Below are 24,670 nucleotides of genomic sequence, written 5' to 3' on the forward strand. Positions count from 1 at the left end.
TTGATCTCATCTGGCCCATCATCCCACATGTCAGAGGTCCACAAAGTGAGGTTATCTCTCAAGAGCTGCAGAATTAAAGTGTTGTCCTTGTATGACTCCTCCCTAGGGTATCTAGCTCCACAATTGCTTCTTTACGTTCAGTACCAATTTTAAACTCAACGAGATAACGATGGTAATCACCCATCATTTTGAGATAAAAGACTTTCGAATCATTTAAAGTCTACTGAACATACAACAACACAACTACAAAATGGAAAAAAGAAACATATCATAGCACTAGTAGTAAAACAGAAGAGGGAAATAAATATGAACCAACCCAAGCAAATCAAGGCATCATTTAAAGTTTATTTTTCTCACCTTTTGAGCTGCAAAGACATCAATTAAATTATCATAGTCAAGTTTTTCAAACATATTCTTTTCAATAGATAACATGGCTAAACCATTAAGTCTTTCTTGTGACATAGTGGATCTCAAGTAAGATTTTATCAATTTTAGTTTTGAAAAGCTCCTTTCACCAGAAGCAACAGTTACAGGTATCGTCAATAATATTCTATATGCTATGCAAGCATTCGGAAAACAATTAATTCTTTGAAAAAAACTTAAAGCCTCAATAGGCAAATTAATTTTAGTTTGTAAAACCTCTTTCGCAATGTTTAACTCATGAAACAAATCTAGGCCATTAATATCAGAAACCATATCATGTCTTAAAGAACTTTCAAGATTTAGACAATATTTTTTCAAACTAGTCTCATCCAATGCTTTCAACTTCTTTAAATCATACAAAAAACCAAATACATCTTCATACATTTGAAATTGTTCAAACCTAGTTTTAATGGAAGAAAGAGCTCGATCAATTATATATAGAAAAAAATCAATTCTAAAAGCTTCTTCTGCTGATTTTGTTGCCTCATCATTGTCATTTTTATCAAATTGTTTTTTCCTACGAATCTTACGTTTTTCACGAAATACAGGTTCTACTTCCATTTCAAGTGCAATCTCTTTAGCTGAAATCATAGCAGAAGTAAAACCATTTTCCCTATATTTTTCAAAAAATGAAATAAGACCCTTTAACTGAGCTATAGCAATATCAATTTGCATGTCTTTAGATTGCAAGCTTTTCGAAACAGAATTAACAGCAAATAATATATCATACCAAATGATCATGCCCAATAAAAACTCAAAGTTTTCAAGTTCATAAGTTGCTAGACACTCAGCTTCACTTTTTGTTTTAGGATCTTCACTAGTTTTTGCTAATTGCAATAAAGCATTTCTTAACTGAGGAGCTTGGTATTTTATTGCTTTAACACTATTAACACGACTTTCCCATCGTGTTGGAGACCATGACTTAAGTGTGAAGCCTGGTACATTGTCTTTTCCTAAATTTTCTTCTAAGATTTTCCAACGCTTTGTCGAAGAAGAGAAAATTGTATAAATACGTTGCACAACTCCGAAAAATGAAATTGCTTTTGGACAAGAGTTACCCATATCACAAAGCACTAGATTAAGACTGTGACAACCACAAGGCGTATACAATGCTCTAGGATTTACTTCTAATATTCTTTTTTGTACTCCTCGTTCTTTCCCCTTCATATTAGCTCCATTATCATAGCCTTGCCCTCTTACATCATTAATATCGAGCTCAAGATTCTTTATTGCATTTGTAAGTTCATCAAAAGTCCTTTCCCGATGTATCATCTACTACTAAAAATTCTAAAAGTGTTCTTCAACTTTTATCGGGATTGATGAAATATCCACACACCGTAGCACACAAAGAGACATCTGTTCTTGATGGCTTACATCAGAGGAGTACAATCAAAGATTACTGAAAAGTACTTTGCTTCCTTAACTTTTTTAACTATCATAGTTTTAACCTCAAGTGCCAATAGACTTATCAATTCATTTTGTATATTGTGACCAAGATAATGAGTATGAATTTCACCATGTTGAAAAAGCAGCGAATATGTTCTTTTATTACACGATCAAACTCTGCAATCATTTCAATCATGCCTAAAAAATTTCCATTATTTTTTTCATAAAGCTTCTCGTTTGTACCATAGAAAGCCAAGTTGTTTGTTGCAAGAGTTTTCACTAAGGCAATAATTCTCAATAGCACACCTCTCCAATGTTGCCTCTCTATTTCAATTTGCTCTTGTACCTTTTTATCAATTGTTTTACTTTTTTTCAATCTCTCTTTTAAATCTGCCCAAGCAATCATACAGTTAATGTGTTCCGTATTTAACTCATGTCTTTGGAAACTACTACTAATATTTTTCCAATCTTTACTTCCTTTACTAGCTAATTGACTCATGCTACTGTTAGAACTAAACAATTTGCAACAAAAACAAAACACTTTATCTAAGTCTTTTGAGTAGACAAGCCATGTCCTCTCAGGCGTGCCTCGACTATTTGGTTTTTGAGCGTAGTGTACTGCGGAAAAATGCCTACCATTCTCATCTTTAGGATAATTAAAACCAGACTCCTCCCTAATTGGAGCTCTTTCAACCAAAAAATCTCTTAAGTTTGTACTAACATTTTCCCAGTGCTTTGGATCATATATATTTGAAGGTCCAAATTCTAAATTGTCATTAAGACCTTCATTTTCTTCAGGAATATGTGAACTATGCATTTCATTATCAGTAATATTTTCATCTCCATCAATTTGTTCCGGTCTTTCGTTATTTTCTAATTGTGTTAAATTGCTTGGTGGCTCATTTGCTAACTCTTCAGTAGAACTAGTTGTCACATTTTCTTTAGTTTTAGTGACATACTTAAGAAGAGCCCCCTTTTGCGATTGAATCAATTCTTCTTCTTTTCTCTTTCTTTTGAGTTTGGTATATCCAGAATCAAATTTTCTTGACATACTTACAATAAAAGGACATCAAAAAAAAAAAATAAACAAGAGAAAAGAACAAAATCACCTGATTTTTACGAGAAAATTAGCGCCCTTTTAATATTTTTAGTTGTAACTCTGTCAATAGGCGCCAAAATGCAAAAAAATTCTGAAATTGACAACAGAGAATAATATGTAAATAATAGATTCATATCAAAAAAGAAATTATCAATTTCACATTAAAGAGTATAAATTGATTACCTTCCAAATACAAAAGTATTAAATACCAATTTGTGAGATTGTGAGAATGTGATTTTAAGATATCAATGGTTGGGAGTGAAATATGGAAGTAGTGAGAGAGAGAGTCGTTGAGAAAGAGATAATTGATATAGAAATTGGTAAATTTGTCTTTAATTAACTTAGAAGTAGGAAAGGCGCCATAGAATGTGGAGATTTTGCATTAACCGTGATATTTTCCATTTTCATTTATTCTTTCCAGTTAAGAGGTCTAACTAGATGAGGACACTCCCACAAAAAATTAGACTACTACGCGTTTCTAGCCATCAGATTTGTCATATAGTTTTGAGATACAAATTATGTAGTGGACCACTAGATATTATTTCCTTTAAACCAATTCAATTCCCGAAATTTAGTGCGGTGGGGAGAATTGGAGAAAACAAATAGACGACATTGCCCTTTTTTGTGTTTTGTTTGCCTTTTAAAAAAATGGTAATATCAAACATGTACAAGGAGAAAAAATGAAATTTTGAGGCAATGGATGAGCCGGCACTTCCTGGTTTGCAAATGCTAGATATATAAGAATGTAGCATCATAAATTTTGCATGCAGAAATTCTGATGGTCATGAAGAGACGATGACATGTGTATACAATGTTAAAAAGTTTTAAAAGTTATGAAACTGTATGTAGGTTTATGCCCGGTATCAGGCAATGTTGCTAACTGGTGCATAATATAACAGAATTATTTTGTAGAAGCAGTGTCAACTCGAATGAACTTATCGATGTAGTGGCATGTGTATCATCCCTAGCCTTTTTCTATGAGATAAAACCTTTAAAATGTGCTTGATTCTGGATGGGTCTTGAATGCGTGGTTTTGTTATCTGAGATCATTACATGGTTTTTAGCAAGTTTCTTTCCGATCTCGCTAACGGCAACCACAATCCAAGAGTCTTGACATTATGAATGCAAGTCTCCCTAGGAATGATAGCATGGCCGTCCTATTTGAGCAAACAACTGCTCTTTGATTTCAACAGTTGGAATGGCTCAACCTCTATTTCTTCCCTTATGATTCACATATATGATACTGTTCTGAGAAAACTGGTGGAGTATTTTGGGGGATCGAATTCCTTAATCTTTCCTAGCTTTCCCAACCCTCAAAAGTGTTATGTAAAAGTCCAAAAGTTCTTGCTACACAATACCATTCTTTAAAAAGGGTACTTAAAAACTCATGTTATCATGTAGCTTCATGCCTTCATGTACTTAATCGAAAGCAAAAAAAATTCACAAGTGCCAATATCTGAGGGAGACGAGGACAGTACAACTAAGATCAAGTTTCTAGTAATCAAGTACCAACTATTTGAAAAATAAAAAAAAGATTCTCAAAATGGAGATGCGGGGTATCGATCCCCGTACCTCTCGCATGCTAAGCGAGCGCTCTACCATCTGAGCTACATCCCCGAGCTTGTTAATATTTGTGAACTCAAGCTGATATACTTTCCTCGTTGTGTTCTTTTTGTGTAAAATTCTTGATCGTTCTGTAAACTTTGAGAAGACAGAAACAGGGGAGGCAAAGAAGAGAGAAAATGCTGAGAAGAATACTAAAATCTACCACCTCACTTTCACTCTCTTCAAATATCTTCCTTACCTCCAAAAACATTTCCCCATCCTCATTTCTCACTACAACACTTCACAACCACACACTCAAAAACTTCTCTTCTTCTTCTTCTTCTCTTGAAGACCAACCAAGTAATGAATCTTCTCAACAACAGCCATCTTCTACTCTCTCCATTGATCGCTCTGGGTTATATAACCCTCCAGGTAACTCCTCAAGTTTCATTCTTTTTTTACATTTTTATTACTTAATATTGACATTTTCATGCAGACCAATTTATCATGCTTTAATAATAAAAGTTATCTTCTTTTTATGTTTGATTGTGATTTATGAACCTTTTTAAGATGACCCAGTTTCTTAATTTTGTTTCCAGAGCATTCTCATGAACCTTGTTCGGATTCTGAGCTGGTTAAGCAGTTAAAAGGCATTATTAAGGTTAGTAATGACACATTGTTCTGTTTGTGTAATGTAGTTTTGTTTTGTTTTGTTGAAGTTTTGTTTGTTTGTTTGTTTGCTATTCTTTCAGTTTCGAGGTGGGCCGATATCGGTTGCAGAGTATATGGAGGAGGTTTTGACAAACCCCAAAGCCGGTTTTTATATGAATAGAGATGTTTTTGGTTCTGGGGGTGATTTCATTACTTCTCCTGAAGTTAGTCAGATGTTTGGAGAGGTACACTCTTTTGCACTTCTTTGATAAATGAAATGTATTTAGCCCTGGAGCTCATTTAGATTGGATAACTTATTATTCAATATGTTTAACTTGACTTGAACGTAGAAAACGACAATCTTATGATCAATGTGTAGGTGGAGCTGTTTGAAAATTTGTTACTTAGAGGCTCATTTAACCCAAAGTGGTTGTTTGTTGATGTTCCAAAAGAGTGCTAGTTCGGATATCTTTATATGTTTGTGATTTTTTTTTACTGCTATTCTCTTTGAGAACTATCCTGTTGTTCTTTTTTCTCATGTTACCGCCTGTGGTAAATAGTTTTATCCAGGAAAAAGTATTATTTGACATGATGCTCTCTAGTTGATAGGTGTTTGGACCATGTGTCTATGGGAGCAGATGGGACAACCGGATAAAGTGAACCTAATTGAGCTTGGTCCAGGAAGAGGAACCCTCATGGCTGATCTTCTCCGTGTAAGGCACCAATGTTTTCACGTATTGCATATCTTTGACTAGATTATCTAGTTTATTTCTAAGAAGAGAAGCATGCAATTGATGATTATATGTCATGAACATAACTGTTAGTTATAGAGTTAACTGGAGCTTGTCTTTCTTGTAGGGTGCATCAAAATTTGACAAGTTTACCAAGTCTTTGCATGTACATATGGTAGAATGTAGTCCCACTTTACAGAAGCTTCAGTATCTAACGCCAAAGTGTGCAGGCGAAGATGTCGGTGAAAGTAGTGGTGATAAAAGGACTATTAGCATGTTTGTGGGAGCTCCAGTATCATGGCATGCCACATTGGAGCAGGTTCCATCAGGATGTAAGGACTTCTTGAGTTTCAATATTCACACACACACACACACACACACAAAATGGGGTGCCTTGGTGATGTTATTTGCAATTGATTATGTATTACTTAATAAAATAAAAAAGGGATCAATCCGGAACCAAGCTTTGGAGAACTTCTATGGATATTGATCATAAGTACCATGTAGGAATATTTGTACTGCAACAAATAGGACACTGCAACCTGCAAATAGTATTTGAACTTTGTCCTAAAACTGGAGCTTTCTGATATAGCTCTAGGAGCCAAAGAAATCTAGGTTGAAAGTTGTATTTACAATAGGAAAAATAGGACAATCGTGGAATTAAATTTTCACAACTATGAGATACCTTATCTGTAATTTATTAATTTTGTACACTGAGAATGATGATTTTGAGATTGATTATAGGATTCGTCATGAAGATGTAGTAGTAGCTCAAACTGTTAAAGTATGACTTCAGATTATCAAATATTATAAATGATGATTAAACCAAAATGTACATTGTTTGGATAGGAGAGCTAAAGTGATGTAGATTAAACTGGCGGAAGCTTCAGTTTAACAATCTTCTCTTCAATTAAACAAAAGAAAGAAACCTAAAAGACAACTCTTTTCTTGAATCTCACAATTTCATAAAAATCAACTTTAAAGTATCCTAATTACAAGCCTCTTATTTATACTAATAACAATAAAGCAGCAACAAAAAGTGGGCTCACGACCCATGGGCTTGACCACTGAACATATAGACGCCCACCTATGAAATGTGTAGGAAGTATAGGTGCACGCCTATAACACTTGACAGACGAACTAATGTTCTGCATCATAAAGTTAGAACAATCTTAATAAAGTTGAACGAAGAGATAAAATTGTCAACCGGTTCTTGATATTCGAGACAAAACTTTATTTCCTGTTTTTCCTTTTTATTTTTTTTATATTTATGAAGTAATTCCTCTTTATGAAAACTAGCTTGTTCCTGTTTTACTCCCATTGTACTGAATGCCAATTGGTTTGTATCCCCATCTGATACATAGTTCTTAACTTGCTTCTTTGCAGTGCCTACGATAATTATTGCACACGAGTTTTTTGATGCATTGCCAATTCATCAATTTCAGGTTGACCTATTTGCTTCTTCCATAAGGAGGTTTCACACTAAATATATATTATGATTTTAGGATTATTTCTTTGATTATTAACCGTAGAGGTAGTGTTCATCATGTCTATCTTATAATGTTGGTATTGTGCTTTGTTAAAATTTTGTCTTCTTTCCATTTAGAGTCTTGTTTTATTGGGTGAGTCTGGCAGTGGTGGATTTGTTGAAGGGTTGGGGTCTTTGGAGCTTATTACCATTTGTTATTATGTGGAGTATTTGGATTGAGCAAAATCGTCGACACTTTGAAGGCGTTTCCGCATCTAAGCAAAGGAGCTTATCATATCTATTAAGGTTTTATTATTTCAGTGGTCTAAGATTTTTAAAGAGTTTAGGAGTATCCCTTTTGAGTATTTTGTGGTGAGATGGGATATGTTTTTGTATTTAGAAGTAGAATAATTTGTAGTTCTCAGATTAGCCTCCTGTGGCTATGTTTTTAGTTTTATTTTGTTTCTTTGTAATAGTAGGCTTTCTTGGCCTACTTTCTTTTCACTTTTAATGAGATTTCAACTTTACCGAGCAAAAAAACAAAAAAAAAATTGTTAAAATATAGTTCTTTAGTTGTTAATAATCGGTATATTTTTTTGATACTCGGCACACTTAAAAAGTTAACATTTGTCATAAAAACCTAATGATTTAGATATTTATTCTTGTAAAATAGTTTGTATAGTATATGTATGATATATTCACATGGGCTGAAGCATTATCATTTATGGGATTGGTCCTTTCCTCTGATGATCATGGAGACATAATTATCAGCTCAGAGTTTATTTCTTGATTAGGTTACTCAAGTTTGACTGTTTCTTGTTTTTTGTTTGACTCTTACGGTCTTACTTCTCGTTGTTATCCCGTTACTGTAATTTGCTAAAGCATGCATATTGCATCAATTCCACCCTCGACTACTATGATAGTATTGTTTCTCCCCCGTTCCAATATTTGAGATTATGTTCCAAGATACTGCCTTCTACCTTTGTTATCCTGCAACTGTAATTGGCTAAAACATTGTATTTACTTTGTTTTAGTTGCTCTATAAATTAAACTCACAGTAACATCTTTGTTTTCATCCCCCCCTTACTTTTCCCATTTTGTAACTGCATTCTCTGTCTACAGAAAGCATCTCGTGGCTGGTCTGAGAAGATGGTTGATGTGGCAGAGGATTCATCGTAAGGGTTCAGATATCTTTTTTTCTACAATTATTGCATTGTGCACATATCTGCTGGTCTGGAACAAAATTTAATCTGGAATCTCGTTTCATGAATATCCTTAGGTTTCAGTTTGTTCTATCTCCACAACCTACACCTGCAACCCTGTCTCTAATTAAACGGTGTCAATGGGCGGCTAAAGAAGAACTAGCCAAGCTTGAGCAGATTGAGGTTTGCCCAAAGGGCATGGAGTTGACTAGCAATATTGCCAAAAGGATAGGTTCCGATGGTGGTGGGGCTCTTATAATCGATTACGGCCTGAATGGAATTGTTTCAGATAGTCTTCAGGTATGTAAACTGGTCCTTACTGTTTTTGAATCAATGAAGGGAATACAACTGTCTTGAAAACTTGCGTTTCTTTTTAATAAAAAAGAAGGTTATTTTCGAAGGTTGTCTGTGCATAAGTCAATAGTACTATTTACATTGTTTTCAAAGTTAAATTTGGATTTATATTTGGTAATTGTCAAGATAGAGAGATTTAAACAAAGCTCAAATTGTTAGATTGTCACCTTCATCAATATTTCTCTATTGAAGAAATGTTTAGTAAAAAAAATTCAAAGCAATATATAGAGATTTAGAAAGTGAAATTCACCAATTAGAAAAAGGAATGTAAACTTATTTTCTTCAATGATTTGCTTGTCTTTTCCTTGTATATGTGCTTCATTTTTTGAGACTTCTGTTTTGAAGTGTTGTTGTGTACTTGTGTTCTTAATGGAACTCGCAAGTTACTTATTTTCATTTTCCCAACCGACTTTGCTTGTGCACAGGCTATTAGGAAACACAAATTTGTGGACATACTAGATGATCCTGGGTCAGCTGATCTCAGCGCTTATGTTGATTTTGCTTCCATCAGGCATTCTGCAGAAGAAGCTTCAGGTTTGGATCTTACATACATCCACTTTGTTGTTCAGAAGCTTTCCAGATTTCCCCCACTTTAAATGTTCATCATTTTTACAGATAATGTTTCCATCCATGGTCCAATTATTCAATCTCAGTTTTTGGGTTCACTTGGTATAAATTTTCGAGTTGAAGCGCTAGTGCAGAACTGCAATGATGAACAGGCTGATTTACTTAGGAGTGGCTACTGGCGACTGGTGGGAGATGGAGAAGCCCCATTCTGGGAGGGTCCTGATGATCAGACACCTATAGGTATGGGTACTCGCTACTTAGCAATGGCAATTGTGAACAAGAAGCAAGGTGTTCCAGTTCCATTTGATAATAAGATCAGACACCTATAGGTATGGGTACTCGGCTACTCGCTACTTATTAAAATGTATTTGGAGCAATCATCCATGATGGCACGCGTATACACATTTGATATAAATACAGTGGAATGGGAGGTGGTTTGGCTAAACTCCTGTTCACTTTCACCATGCCTTACTGCCTCGGACAAAATTGCAGTATCAAATACTGATGCTGAGAAACAACCTTGTGGGCCCATTAGTCAACTTCCAAATTCTAGATTGCAGTATGGGCAGCATGTGTAAACATCAGTTGATTAGTTGCTGGATAGAAAATTGTGCAGGAAAACAATGACCTTTTTCATTATACAAGAGACAATTGTTTTCCAGTTAATTAATTATTAATAAATATCCGAGAAGTTTCGGAGTGAGCTGAGTTGGAACTGGGAACAGGCTCATGTTTTTGTGGGTTCCTGTCAATTTTGTATTTCAAACATTATAGTTGTTTTTATGAGTACATTTTCGTATTTTATTTTTTATTTTTTTGTCTTGTTATAGGTATATTGGCAGATGTATTTTTCACAGTTATTTGTGGATTTATGTACCTGTCTGGATAAAATACTTGTAGGGGATCAAAACATATAGAAATAAAAGGAAGTTTCCAAACCAAGAATTTTAACCAGAGGCTGAATGTAAGTAGGATAACAATCCAAAACTAGAAATAATATACTAACTAAATGATCAATGTAGGTTGTTTATCTCTTGGTTGGAACCTAAGGCCCCCATGACTATGGATATCTACAGCCGATATGGTGTATTAACTGAGAAAACTGGCGCCATTGAAAGTAATCACTGCTCAAGCTACCTTTAGCTTTAGAAATTTACTTGATGACTGCTCTTGTTGATCTATAGGTGTATCGGTTGGCCCAGAAAAGATAGGCCAAGAAATTCAGTACACTTAGCACACACATAAGCCAGTAGAACCGTTCAAGGTGGTACTGATTCAGGTTTCTTCCAGAGAGCCAAGGAGTATGATTTCCGGTGCCTGTGGCACTGTTAACCATCGATACAAGCAGAGAACTGAGATAATATCCCATTGCCAGTGAGGCCCAAGAAAGCGCGGTGGCTAAAGATCTCAAACTTGAAGGTGCCTCAGTGAAAAGAATTCCAAAAGCCCTGCCAAAGTGAAGAGATCTGCTGATCCAAGAAACAAGTACTGCAATGCCACCCAAAAGAATGTGATAGGTAATGGTTCACTAGATTCAAGTAGACCCAAGTTCGAAGCTACCCTCTTCCGTTTGACCTCAACCATACCTGCCACTGCCATTGCGATGATAGATAGTATGAGCCCTATACCTATTCTTTGTAGATGGGATATTCCCATTTCCGTTTTGGTTACTCTTCTTGCAAATGGGATGACGAGATGATCATACAATGGGGCAAGGATCATAATGAAGACAACAGGAAAGACGGGGAGGGAGGCTGGTGGGACCTTCATGGAACCAAGTTTGGTGTTCATTGTGGCTGCTTGCTGGACAGAGAAGGTAGACAGTTGCGCTAGGCAACAATTGAGCATGATGGTGCAAGCAAAGATTGGGAGGATCTTGCCAATGATTTTCACTTCTTCAACTTGCTCTTTGGTGCAGAATAGCATTTGGTGAATCGGCTTGGATTCTACTGCTTTGTCAAGGAACTTGATGCCCTTCGTTTTGTTTTAGTTGGAATTTCTTCTTTGGCCTTATCTTCTACTTCAGTACACTCGATTTGGTATGCCGGGCTAGTGGCCATACTTGCAACTGCATTACTCGAACTCCTACTGATGCAAGTGTTCAACATCGCCGCTGCTAGGACCTGTTTGATGAAGCAAGAAATTAGATTTTACTCAAAAGGGAGGAACCTCTAGTAGACCGGATATGATATAGAGGGGCACAGACAAAATAAAATAAAATAGAGGGGCGCACACAATCTCGCGACATCGTACAAGTCATTTTGTGCTGTTACAAATAAAGAAAATGATTCCTCCAGTGATGGAAGTCTTTCAGCATGTGAGAGGATTACCTTAGCTATGGTTGTCAGAGGACTTCCAGTAGGTACTTTGTTCCTGTAAGTGGCAGAACCAAGAAGGAAGATGGGAATGGACAAAAATATGGTTGCAGTAGAGATCCCAAAGCCCCATTCCCATCCCATATTGTCTTCCATCCACACTACCAATGTGACTGCTATAAGCGCTCCAAAGGCAAGGCAGAACACAAAATAGTTGAAGAATGTTGATCTTTGCTTCCTTCCCTGTGGGGTGCTTTCATCCAGTTGCTCGGCCCCATGCGTTGCCAAGGACCCCTTTATTCCTCCTACACCCAGTGCAATCAGATATAACCCACCAAATAACATCATGGCCTTCGGACCGGTCGCTTCTTGACACGAAATGCCAGTGGTAACTGGTTTACAGGTTGGTGGTTTGAGTGATGGCAAGTGAGCTTGTAGTGTGAGTATTACAAGACCCTGCACAACCACCAAATTGTGTTGATTAAATTTAGATAAACCACTAGCTAAGTAGCTAGACAGCTAGTACTTTTGAACTTCTGAAAAACAAATATTTTTTACCCTTGCACAACCAACCAACGTGATACCATCTTGGACGGCTTACGATACGACACAACCTTTGAATCGTCACCACACAGGAACCACATACATACCTGGTAAAGTGAACCACATACGTACCTGGTAAAGTGGTAAGGTAAGCCCATATAGTGGTAAGGTAAGCCCATATGGTTTCGATTCTTCTAGACGCTAAGAAACAACGTCTCCTAGACATGGACATTTGCACAGTTAGTGGGTAGTCTCACTATTATATATTGTACCTACAGTACCATGGCGTGGTTTGTACACTAGATTTTTGCCAATCCACCTGAGTTTTGTTTCTTTTTTGTCCGCGACAATTTACACCAGTGCTTATAACACGAATACACGATTGTGTGTGATCGGATGCATTTTGAGCTTTCTCTGTTGGTTTTTTTTTTTTTTTTTTTCTCCCAGTATATGGGACACGATTATCAGTATATAGTATACACGCACTTGGCGCTCCATGAGACTAAATGTCATGGTTCAAGAAATATCTTTCAGAGAGATTTTTCCGAGTCCCAGTGCGCTGTGAGCATATATAAGCAATTGTGTGTAACTATAATATGATTCATATGAATTTTACTTGGCAATTTTAGAATGATAAATTTGCATTGCATCCAAGTTCCGTGAGCACTGTGAGCAAGAATTTATTGAAAAGAAATTTCTTCCACGGATAGTGGAGTATCCACTGGGTGAGATATGTACTTTTTCACCTAGCATACATCATTGTCCTAGGCTTAACTCTCCAGAAACACGTGTCAGTCGTTTTCCAACTATTGGTCTCATTGCTTGATGCTGACAGTCAAGTTTAATTTGTACTTGTGGCACTCAAAATGATATGGTATAAGTCAAAATAACTAACTAAAGATCTTCTGACCCAACTGAGAATGAAACTAAGAGACGACACTTGTCGATGATCAGAAAATCATCTTGCGCTAATCTAGACCATTGGTTTGCATTACGATGTACATATTACAAGGGGTTTGTGAGGGAATATGAATAAGGATATGATAGCAAAGAGCTGATCTTAATGACCCTATAATTTCATTTCAACTATCCGAAATCTAGTCTCTTAATTTAAACTGTTGTATCAACCATATCATACTTGGAAACTGAACTTGATTTGGATAGGTTAATACTTAATGAGATCTCATACTTAATAGGGACATTTTAAGCAATAATTCAGAAAGAAAAGGAACTATATATAGTAAGAAAAGAAGTATAAAGACTAGCAAGCATGCTTACCAAGAACTCAATCACTGCACTTATCAAGTATATATGATATGTAGTCAGGAAAGCATCCGAGAAGAAGCCGCCGAGGAGGGCGAGAAGGAACGCAGTTCCCATAAAATTGGTGACATGATTAGCTGAATACGACGGTGAAAAATGCATAAACTTTGATAGGTAGAGTACAAGATTGCTTGCATTAGCTAGGAATGCCAAATTCTCTAATATCTCCACAACTGAAGTAAAGAGCGAGCTTAAGTTAGATAATAAAATTGTAGTCAATACCAGATTGATTAGCTTGTGATGAAAATGTATAATACTTACCCAGGACAAATGAGGCAGCAAGCATCCCTCCATGGTGACCTCGTAAGGCTGGTTTGTTCCTCCAGTTCACATAACCTTCCCATCGTTCTAATTGGTGACCTTCTTCCTGCACAATGAAGGACTAATTGTTAAAGTAGAAGAACAAGAAAGCAAGAAAAGAGAAGGAAACCAAAGAAAAAGAAATAATGGTACCCACCATTTTTTCAACTTGTCTCTATTTGTTCTACACTTGAGGAACTTGATCAAACAATTATGAATTAAAGAGTGAGTGCGGGATGGTACTGCTAGTTATATAAAAATGGTGGGAAGAGAGGGTCCAGTATGGAAAGAAAGGTCTAGACTCAATAGAAAATTACTACTTTTCCAGTCTTCCTAACAAGCATCTGCCACAGTTATTTCAAACTTTACTACGATATATATTTATAGCATTCTTCCTACAATTTACAGTAGTGTAAACACTGAAACTATATCAGACTCTCAAGTCTCAACCCAATAAAGTAAATGATAAAGGAGTAAGGGTAAGGTTCTGCTTATCTGAGATTGCTTGGCTATAAAGAGATATCCATTTTGAAAAAGTGAAATAAATGGGAATCAAGCCTCACTAGCAAGTTGAAAGTTTAGGGTAATGTGGTCACCATCCTACTTAAGCAAGTTTGGCTGCGTTTAAAAACTAAATTGGACTCAATTGGTAATACCAGGGAGGGGAGGACGTGCTATTTGAATAAGTCTTGGTTTAGTTGCTAATAAATAGGAAAGAATTAGTTCTCCTGTGGATAGTAGGAGCTAAATTGCTTCAAAAAGCAGATGTAGTGGTAACACGTGGACCAATTACGGTGCTGGTAGAATCTACCAGCATAACTGCTGGTGAACAAATTCGGACTCAGTTTAGGTTGAGTATTTGTAACTCTTTTCTATTTTCTTGGTAGAGTCTGTTGGAATCAAACACCTATATAAGGCTTAGTGAATATGGAATAAACATGACTTATCACTTATCTTAATTGTTCAAGTTGTACGAGGTCAAATGACCGTTACTGATTACCAAAATATGATAATAGGAGCTTGTTATCCATTCTTTTATGTTCTAGCCATGGAAGAAATGTTCATGAAATGTCTGTATTTTAAATATTTAAAATGAGACGCATGCACTAGATATTTCACACTTATACTATCCTAGTAATCTAGTATGTCTAAGTTTTGATACTATTTTGGGTGAAAATTTTAGCGATTTAATTTAACTTTCAGACACTCTGCCCAACTAATGTTTACAAAAGGGAACGAGTAATTTAATCATCTATGTGCAGGGACGCAGTTGGGAATCTGGGTTGGGTGGGTGTATATGAGGGGCAGTAATTCACTATCCTGAATTTTTTTGGAAGGGCGAAGCCTTTTATAATTTTTTTGGAAAATTATTGTACTGGTTGTAGTGTAATTTTTTGGTTTTTCAAAATGTTTGGAGGGGCAAAGCCTTCGTGTCTCCAATCCCTGTCTCTCTAAGCTAGTGGGAAAAAAATTGTGGTGTTAATGTGTTATTGAGCACTAAATTATGAATGTTAGCCTGGCAAAAAAATACAAGAGTAAAGTATGACTCTTTGTTCTTGTTCTTTTCAGCATTAGATATTGTGATCTTAGGATAAGCAAATGAGGATGCCAATGAATTGACATCTAATAATATTTTAATTTTATAGTCATGATATTGATTAGATTTGGAGGTTCAAAAACTTGCTCACCGACCCACGCACTCACAGTACAAGCTGTAGGGCAATACATGTTGTAGGGCCAAAACCAAGATCAACACAATTCATTTATTTCTGCTTGGATATATAGAAAATCACTAATCAATGGTGATTGGTGGATATAATTATGATATATTTGTAATTTACAATTAAGATAAATTAATCTACACTATTAGGAAAGTTATAAGTAATAGGTTTCCTAGCCGAGTAGGAAAGTTAAGAAAGGTGAATATATCAACTAGAGCTCAAGTCTTTTGTTAATTGTGTGTGTGTTTTTTTTAATTGGTGTAAAATTTGTACGAAACTTATTCCAAAAATATACTTATTGTTAAGTAAATAAGAAAATCAAATTAATATAACAAATATATCATGAACAAACCTTTAGTTCAACTAATGAACTTAATTTACCAATTATTAAATTCGAACTTAGTGAAGATTCACTATGTCCTTAAGACAGATTTTCCCCCTCACGGTGTTTGAAGGTTGATGGAAAACTATCTCCCAAGATAGAACGGATTTCCTTCTATAGAAAGCTAGCACTTCAATTCTATGGACTCGTGAAACACAACATAATATTTGACTAAGAACAGGGGGAGAAGAGAAAGATCAGAACTCTGTGTGATCTGGTGTCCTTTTCTCTCCAAATTCATTCACTATTTATAGGTGAGTGGTGCCTCTTCGAAACAACACAGTGACTCTTGAGAAAAAGTAAGCAACTCTTTGAAAAGTCACATGTTTCGAAAAGACACACTATTCGCATAAAGCATCGTTTTGAACCGGTGCCTATTTCGAAAGGTCACATCTTTTTAGGCATGATGCACTATTCGAACCAAAGGCATATTTCGAAAGGTCGACCTTTTTCGCATAATCTTGTTGTTTCAACAAGTGCATCATTTTGAAAAGGTTTTCTCACATTACGTCTTGTTTCAAGAAAAACCCATTTCATCTCAAGTGGGGTAACTTGGGAGACAAACTACTCATTCATATTTTAATGGATTTTTGCAAATTCATTTTTTTCTAACAATCCCCACATGAATGAAAATTTGGCTTCTTCTATCATAAACATCGATTTTACGTTCTTTTACAAATGAAAAGATACCGTATCAGGTCAAGTAGCATGGGAGGCCTTGAACTTGCCTTAGTGAAAGACGATCGGATTTAATTGGACGATCAGTAGACTTCAATTAATATCCTTGAACTGTCAGCCGTTTGTATAAACCTAGACAATCATCTTCACGCAATACCTTCTCGAATACTGTTGGTTCTCACGTTTGTATTCATTTTGGCCTTGAACACTTCTTGGTTTCAGATAGTGCTTTTGAGACATTTGCCTTTAAAATTCTCATAGAAGCGATCCACTTTGCACTAACATAGGTGATTTCTATAAAGAGTATCCTGCAATACTCCACTTGGATAACATAACTTTCCAAGATATAGTAAATCATTCAAAGCTTGACTTATCCCGGGTTCTCACGCGGCAGATATGATATGCATGCCTTATATAGGAATGGGTTAGAGTATAATATTACTCTCCAGTGTTAACTGAGTCACAAACATAATTCAGTTGGCCCATTGAACCTAGATCTTGGGATCTCCAGTCAACTAGGTTGGTTTTTCCATTATGATGACTCTTGGTTGATTATCTCAAAGGCTTTAAGCTCATTCCCCTTAATAATCTTTCTACTTGCTCTCTTGTTAAACCTTTTGTAAGAGGATCCGCAATGTTATCTTTTGACCTTACATAGTCGATTGAGATAACTCTATTTGAGAGCAATTGTCTAACGGTATTATGTCTACGACGTATGTGTCGAGACTTCCCGTTATACATGCTACTTTGTGCTCTACCAATAGCAGATTCTGTCATTGTATACACACCGGCACGCTTTAGATTTTTAGCCAGGTTTGGAATATCCCCAAGAAATTTTGAAGCCATTTCGACTTCTTCTCCAACCTTGTCCAACGCTATGAATTCTGATTCCATAGTGGACCTTGCTATGCACGTTTGCTTTGAGGATTTCCAAGAAATTTATGCATCTCTCCTAGAGTAAAACACCACATTTGATGTCTTTTAAGTAATGCTTCAACAAATTTCCAATTTTGAATTAATTAATTCAAGGAAATTCATAATCCCCCACATTTTCCCAATTTCTCATGACAAAGTCAATAAATTGAAAAACCATGTAGATATATGTTTAGCAAGTGAGGCGTCTTGTTAAAGAATGTCATATATCATTCATATAGTGTCGAAACACTTCTAAGACCTCAATTTTGCTTATAAGTATGCTTACAGAATAATATCTTAAACAATCTTCTTTATTGACACTCTTTGGCGCAATAGTAAAACGCATACATCTTACAAATAATACAATATTTTTAGAACCCTTTTAGCACCAGCCATTCCTAATATCTGGAATGAAGCAAGGATTCTCAGAATATTGGATCATAATTCCCTCCAAGTGTGGCATTACCACCACCTTGTTTGCTTTCAAGAAGTCCATTCCAAGAATGACTTGAAAATGGTCTAAGCGAGCTACCATCAGGTCCACCTTTCCTCGCCAGTTGTGCATCTTAATGTCAACTTCCAAAGCGAATCATTTCACCAATTCGGCTTCTTGGTTCAAGCCTCTCATAGAGCCTGTACATTCTGCGAGTTTCAATCCAATAGCCTCGGATACATACTCAGAGATTAACGTATGAGTTGAACCAGTATCCATCATTGCTAGTAGACACCCGTAGTTGTTGAGTTCCACTTCTACGAACATAAGGTCATCATCGGGGACCAAAATGTTCATACCATTCAACGAACTAGTAGGTAAAGCAAATGAAATAGGAACAACATGAATAGGAGAACTTAGTGGTGTTGTCATTTCTATTCTAAAATAGAAACCCACTTTGTTATTCCTGAAAACCAAAAAGCATAAACAATTTATATTCACTAAAGAAGATAATACACTCACAAATTCAACGAACCTTCGTTGTTCGCTGTTCTCAAGAGGCTTTACTGCTCGCTGCTCTCAAGAGGCTTGAACGTCCCTCTTTGTATAGACCAAGTGATTGTTTGCGTAAGTTATTAAAATAACACAGTCAATTTTAAGCACCTTTTGCAAACCAAAATCATGAAAAGCCGCCACTTATATGTTTTAAAAAAAAAACTGGAACTTCAAGACACCAAGCACCAACAGTTGCCTTGTGTACGTGTTTAAACCAAACGGTTTAAACCATTAACCATTTCTTGCCAACAGGTGGTACCGTGTTTTGCCTTTTCAAATTCACTTTTCGAACATGTGTCCTTTCGTCATATCAATATGGGATAATTTTGGCTTTACTGTGTACAATGTCCGTTCGAATCAATATCAATTAATTTTTAGAACATGTGTACAATAAAGGCATGTGTCCTTTATTTGTGACTCAGTTAGCACTGGAGGGTAATATTATACTCTAACCCATTCCTATATAAGACAGTGCATATCTGTCGTGAGAACCAGGATAAGTCAAGCTTTTAATGATTTACTATATCTTGGAAAGTTATGTTATCCAAGTAGAGCATTGCAAGATACTCTTTATAGAAATCACCTATGTTAGTGTGAAGTGAGGCCGTTTCTATGAGAATTTTAAAGGCAAATGTCTCAAAAGCACTATTTGAAACCAAGAAGTGTTCAAGGCCAAAATGAACACAAACGTGAAAACCAACAGTATTCGAGAAGGTATTGCGTGAAAATGATTGTCTAGGTTTATACAAACGGCTGACAGTTCAAGGACATTAATTGAAGTCTACTGATAGTCCAATTAAATCCGATCGTCTTTCACTAAGGCAAGTTCAAGGCTTCCCATGCTACTTGACCTGATGCGGTATATTTTCATTTGTAAAAGAACAGAAATCCGATGTTTATGATAGAAGAAAACAAACTACTCATTCATATTTTAATGGATTTTTGCAAATTCATTTTTTTTTTCTAACAATCCCCCACATGAATGAAAATTTGGCTTCTTCTATCATAAACATCGGATTTCTGTTCTTTTACAAATGAAAAGATACCACATCAGGTCAAGTAGCATGGGAGGCCTTGAACTTGCCTTAGTGAATGACGATCGGATTTAATTGGACGATCAGTAGACTTCAATTAATGTCCTTGAACTGTCAGTCGTTTGTATAAATCTAGACAGTCATCTTCACGCAATACCTTCTCGAATACTGTTGGTTCTCACGTTTGTGTTCATTTTGGCCTTGAGCACTTCTTGACTTAATTATGAATCTCCTTGAATTAATTAATTCAAAATTGGAAATTTGTTGAAGCATTACTCAAAAGACATCAAATGTGGTGTTTTACTCTAGGAGAGATGCATAAATTTCTTGGAAATCCTCAAAGCAAACGTGCATAGCAAGGTCCACTATGGAATCAGAATTCATAGCGTTGGACAAGGTTGGAGAAGAAGCTGAGTGGCTTCGAAATTTCTTGGAGGATATTCTAAACTGGCTAAACACGTACTTGACGGTGTGTACTGTTGATGACCTAATCTGCTATTGGTAGAGCACAAAGTAGCATGTATAACGGGAAGTCTCGACACATACGTCGTAGACATAATACCGTTAGACAATTGCTCTCAAATGGAGTTATCTCAATTGACTATGTAAGGTCAAAAGATAACATTGCAGATCCGCTTACAAAAGGTTTAACAAGAGAGCAAGTAGAAAGATTATCAAGGGGAATGGGCTTAAAGCCTTTAAGATAATCAACCAAGAGTCATCATAATGGAAAAATCAACCTAGTTGACTGGAGATCCCAAGATCTAGGTTCAATGGGCCAACTGAATTATGTTTGTGACTCAGTTAGCACTGGAGAGTAATATTATACTCTAACCTATTCCTATATAAGACAGTGCATATCTGCCGTGAGAACCAGGATAAGTCAAGTTTTTAATGATTTACTATATCTTGGAAAGTTATGTTATCCAAGTGGAGTATTGCAGGATACTCTTTATAGAAATCACCTATGTTGTGTTCACTAGGCTCGGATTTAATAATTGGTAAATTAAGTTCATTAGTTAAACTAAAGGTTTGTTCATGATATATTTGTTATATCAATTTGATTTTCTTGTTTACTTAACAATAAGTATATTTTTGGAATGAGTTTCGTACAAACTTAAGACAGATTTTCCCCCTCACGGTGCTTGAAGGTTGATGGGAAACTATCTCCCAAGATAGAACGGATTTCCTTCTATGAAAGCTAAGACTTCAATTCTATAGACTCAACACAACATAACATAGTATTTGACTAAGAAGCGGGGAAAAGAAAAATATCATAACTCTGTGTGATCTGGTGTCCTTTTCTCTCCAAATTCATCCACTATTTATAGGTGAGTGGTGCCTCTTCAAAACAACACAAATGACTCTTGGGAAAAAGTAAGCGACTCTTTGAAAAGTCACATGTTTGAAAAAGACACACCATTTTCGCATAAAGTTAATCGTTTTGAACCGATTGCCTATTTCGAAAGGTCACATCTTTTCGGCATGATGCAATTGTTTGAAAGGTCAAGACATTCGAAAAATGTCGCGACATTTTTCGCATAATGCACCGTTTTTGAACAAGTGCATCATTTTGAAAATGTTTTTCTCACATTACGCTTGTTTTGAAAAATCCATTTCATCTCAAGTAGGAGTAACTTGGGAGACAAACTACTCATTCATATTTTAATGGATTTTGCAAATTCATTTTTTTTTTTTTTTCTAACAAAATTTAATAACAGGCGTTTTAATAGTGTTTATATATACGATGGCCATACGGTCTCAAGCATCGTCTTGTGCTTTTCTTGTCGATGTGCAAGATTTAGTCAATCATGAATCATAGACTGGAAGATTTAGTTCAAAAGCAAATTAATCTATATTTAGAATTTAAAAATTATAATTTATCAGGTAATAATGCATTAAATTTACATGTGAGAGTATTGTAAGAACAAATGCTTTTCATGCAAAGAAAGTTTGACTCTCGTGGTAATCAATGTGGCATCAGACTAGTAGCCCAAGTGATACTTTGGATTATACCCGTGAGTACAAAGGTAACCGTACCGATTGCTGATATGAAAGGATAAATTCATTGGTTTGACTTCAAAATTTCTACGTTTGCCCACCACCAACAAAAAAACAAGACACAGGTCTTATAACAAGAAAATCTCACATTTGGTTGCAATCACATTCCTATGACGAGACGTATCACTCCAGATTGCACGAAGAAAACAGGAAAAAAAAACAAAGTTAATGTTACCAGACAGAGAAAACCTTATACAGCAGCACCAATAGGTTACACATGTTATATTGAATGTAGAAAAATTTATATTTCACAAACACATAGATAATTGGGTCGAGTGCGCGACTACCACACCTGACCCAACACAGAAATTCTTTAGGAAGTCGAACCTGATTGGCTTGGTGTCATGAAGTGGCAATAAAGAGTAGAAATTCTCAAGTTAAGAACTGAAACTAACCAGAATTTGATATCATATCACAAGAGTATAAATATCATTGGTAATGGAATTTTGAAGTAATTTTCAAAGTCAAAGAACTAAACCATTTTAAATTCAAATAACTTCTGATCCGTTGATTGGGATTTGGTGTTGGGGCTCAAGTTTATATTTTTTTTATTTTTTTCAGATTGGTTTTTTGTATAAAAAAATAAACTCGATTTGTTATAATTGAATTGGGTTTGGACTTTAAATTGATTTGGTTTGGGCAATGAGGTTTGTTCAATCCACATCTATACTGTAACTTGTCAAGTTTTGGTTCAATAATTCCATATCAATCATACAAATTAACTTGAAAAGATTTATTGTGTTATTTGTAAATTAATTAGATAAGAAGATGAAAAAAATATAAAATTTTGACGGTGAATATGGTGATAAAGAGGTCAAGTAATAGAGCCAATTTATTGTGAAAAAGACAATGAAACTTTTGTTTCTCCTTGATAGATAATAGTTCATTCCAAATACACGTAAATGACAATAGTGGTTTTCAGCTGAAGAAAAAAAATGAAGAGAACAAAAGAAAAAAGAAAATAGATAATGGAAGAAAGACAAATATGGGAGGTAGTTTTTTCTCTTTTTCATCTCAATCCTAAGTTTTGCATTTTCTCACATCATCATTTCCAGCCAATCAGGTGCGACTTTGTAAATATTTTCTGTCACGTCGCGCCCTAGATAATTAGGAGTCGAGGGAGGTAGTGACTAGTGAGGTACAGTGCATAGGTACTTAGGTTAATTAGGTAGTACTGTAGTAGGTTAATTAGGTAGCACTGTAGTAGCGACTAGCGACAAACTGAAAAGTGAAAACTGCTCTTGATTGAATTTTCTGCACGATAAAACAGAAGGAAGAAGAATTCGTTTAATTTGCGCTTGTGCACTTCAGTTGCGCATGCTGCCACGATGGTAGCAGCCTAGCAGGTTAAACAGGCTAGCAGGCTTATTCAAGCTTTTAATAAGTACACTTTACACGTTGCACTTCATGAGAGGCTCGACCAAATAATGTCCTGCCACGTGGTGTACAACTCGGATTGTTCTTTAATTATTACTGACATATATTACGCAGATTAATTATTTCCATGTGATAAATTTGGATCAAATTGTGCATAAATTCATTTATGGCAGTTTCTTCACATTTTTGTGTTCTGTAATGATTTTATTCATTTAGTATGTAAGAAAGTAAGAAATGTTATCTTTAGCAAAAAAATAAATAAATAAATAAAAAAATAAATAAATAAAAAATAATAATAATAATAATAATAATAATAATAATAATAATGTAAGAAAGTAAGAAACCGTACATGCCCGTTCAGAGGATTTAAATCATATTTGCATTATCAGCATGTAGCAAATTTTGTTGCAAAAATAATAGGAGTTCATAATAGTATTTTTAGGTGGTGGTAGCATACTCTTTATATTTGAAGAAGTTGGTCGCAAATTTCGACCAACTCTAGCTGGTCACAAATTTCGCGAGCAAATTTACTTGACGGGCCCATCCCCGCCGACATTAGTAATGGCAAGATCATATCAACATCATTTTATCGATGGTAATCGGCGCTTGGCAATACTAATGTCGCATACTATGTTTAATATAATGTCGCGCGATAGTCGGACTTTTGTCATTTCACAACTTTTTTTTCAACTTAAGTCACTCTAGTTTTAGGAAAAAAATGAGTTCCGGCGACGAATACGTCTATAATAACCAAACACGATGGAGTGGTGACGGTGAGGAAGAAGAAAACAGTGGTAATAGTGCATACGTTTGGAACAATCCCATTGGTGATCTAGATGATGAATAACCAACCACTTCTGGAGCTGGAAATCAGGGAGCTGAGGCTGACGATCCATTGCTGCTTCAATATCAGCAAGTCGATTTTGAATTTCCTGTGGAGGCTATTGATTTCAGCCATCTTAGGCCGGTGTCTAAGAGGTTTCATGATAGGCATGTCTCAAGAGTTGTTCTTGAACAACAAGTATGTATTTTAATTTCATAAATTAGTAGTAGTAGTAGTTAATTTTAGTAGTTCAATAATGCACATTTTATTTTTATTTTTTAATTTTAGTTTCATTTTGCATTACATCGAGATGTGTTATGTATCGGGTTGATTGCACTCCACGCGCGCTTTAAGACGTGGTGGGATGATATTAAGAAAGTCGGTGCACTTGACCATGTTAGAGATGCAATTTTAGCGACTCCCTTTGCTCATCTAGTTGACATCCCTTACAATAAGACTGACATTCAGGGAGTTATTAATGGTTTAGTCGAGAGATGGTGAGATAGTACACATACTTTTCACTTCCCTCAGGGAGAGTTGGGCTTCACTCCATTAGATTTTTGCATGATATCTGGTTTGAGTATAAGATTAGGTAATCCGTTGAGATGTAGCATTGAATTCCAGAGTTGTGCCCAAATGATGACTTTCTTCCCTTGTTTGACCGAGGAATCATATGACGATCTTTGGTATTAGGATTTCGGTATCAAGGTCGATACATTACACCGTTGACTCACCGATTCGAGGATTGCAGTTTTGATAGATTATTTGTCACTTGATTCGATGA

The 24,670-nt window shown here is 35.7% G+C and overlaps 4 protein-coding genes and 1 non-coding gene across 5 annotated transcripts; 1 reads left to right on the forward strand and 4 right to left on the reverse strand.

The window, feature by feature from the left end:
• Window positions 1–333: 333 nt before the first annotated feature.
• LOC147522770 (uncharacterized) lies at window positions 334–1,695 on the reverse strand. The gene has a single exon (XM_086568450.1). It carries the CDS (start codon window positions 1,693–1,695, stop codon window positions 334–336), a length of 1,362 nt encoding a protein of 453 aa, XP_086424576.1.
• Window positions 1,696–1,891: 196 nt separating this feature from the next.
• LOC147522771 (uncharacterized) lies at window positions 1,892–2,860 on the reverse strand. The gene has a single exon (XM_086568458.1). The coding sequence runs from the start codon at window positions 2,858–2,860 to the stop codon at window positions 1,892–1,894; it is 969 nt and encodes a 322-aa protein (XP_086424584.1).
• Window positions 2,861–4,452: 1,592 nt separating this feature from the next.
• Window positions 4,453–4,525, reverse strand: TRNAA-AGC (transfer RNA alanine (anticodon AGC)). Its single transcript has one exon. It is a non-coding gene; the product is annotated as a tRNA-Ala (tRNA).
• A 76-nt stretch (window positions 4,526–4,601) lies between these two features.
• Window positions 4,602–10,237, forward strand: LOC147522773 (NADH dehydrogenase ubiquinone complex I, assembly factor-like protein (DUF185)). Its single transcript, XM_086595035.1, has 10 exons — window positions 4,602–4,885; window positions 5,053–5,114; window positions 5,206–5,349; window positions 5,707–5,817; window positions 5,963–6,167; window positions 7,222–7,280; window positions 8,426–8,478; window positions 8,583–8,805; window positions 9,285–9,393; window positions 9,475–10,237. Exons 1-10 carry the CDS (start codon window positions 4,651–4,653, stop codon window positions 9,753–9,755), a joined length of 1,482 nt encoding a protein of 493 aa, XP_086451161.1. The 5' UTR covers window positions 4,602–4,650; the 3' UTR covers window positions 9,756–10,237.
• An 86-nt stretch (window positions 10,238–10,323) lies between these two features.
• On the reverse strand, window positions 10,324–14,306 carry LOC147522774 (protein NRT1/ PTR FAMILY 4.6-like). The gene is given in 7 exon segments (XM_086595030.1): window positions 10,324–10,860; window positions 10,863–11,397; window positions 11,400–11,549; window positions 11,757–12,197; window positions 13,563–13,780; window positions 13,869–13,974; window positions 14,065–14,306. Coding segments are annotated over 7 exon segments (1,734 nt in total). The 5' UTR covers window positions 14,068–14,306; the 3' UTR covers window positions 10,324–10,579.
• Window positions 14,307–24,670: the final 10,364 nt, after the last annotated feature.

The sequence above is a fragment of the Coptis chinensis genome, chromosome 1 (assembly GCF_015680905.1).
Source record: "Coptis chinensis isolate HL-2020 chromosome 1, ASM1568090v1, whole genome shotgun sequence".
Lineage (NCBI taxonomy): Eukaryota > Viridiplantae > Streptophyta > Magnoliopsida > Ranunculales > Ranunculaceae > Coptis > Coptis chinensis.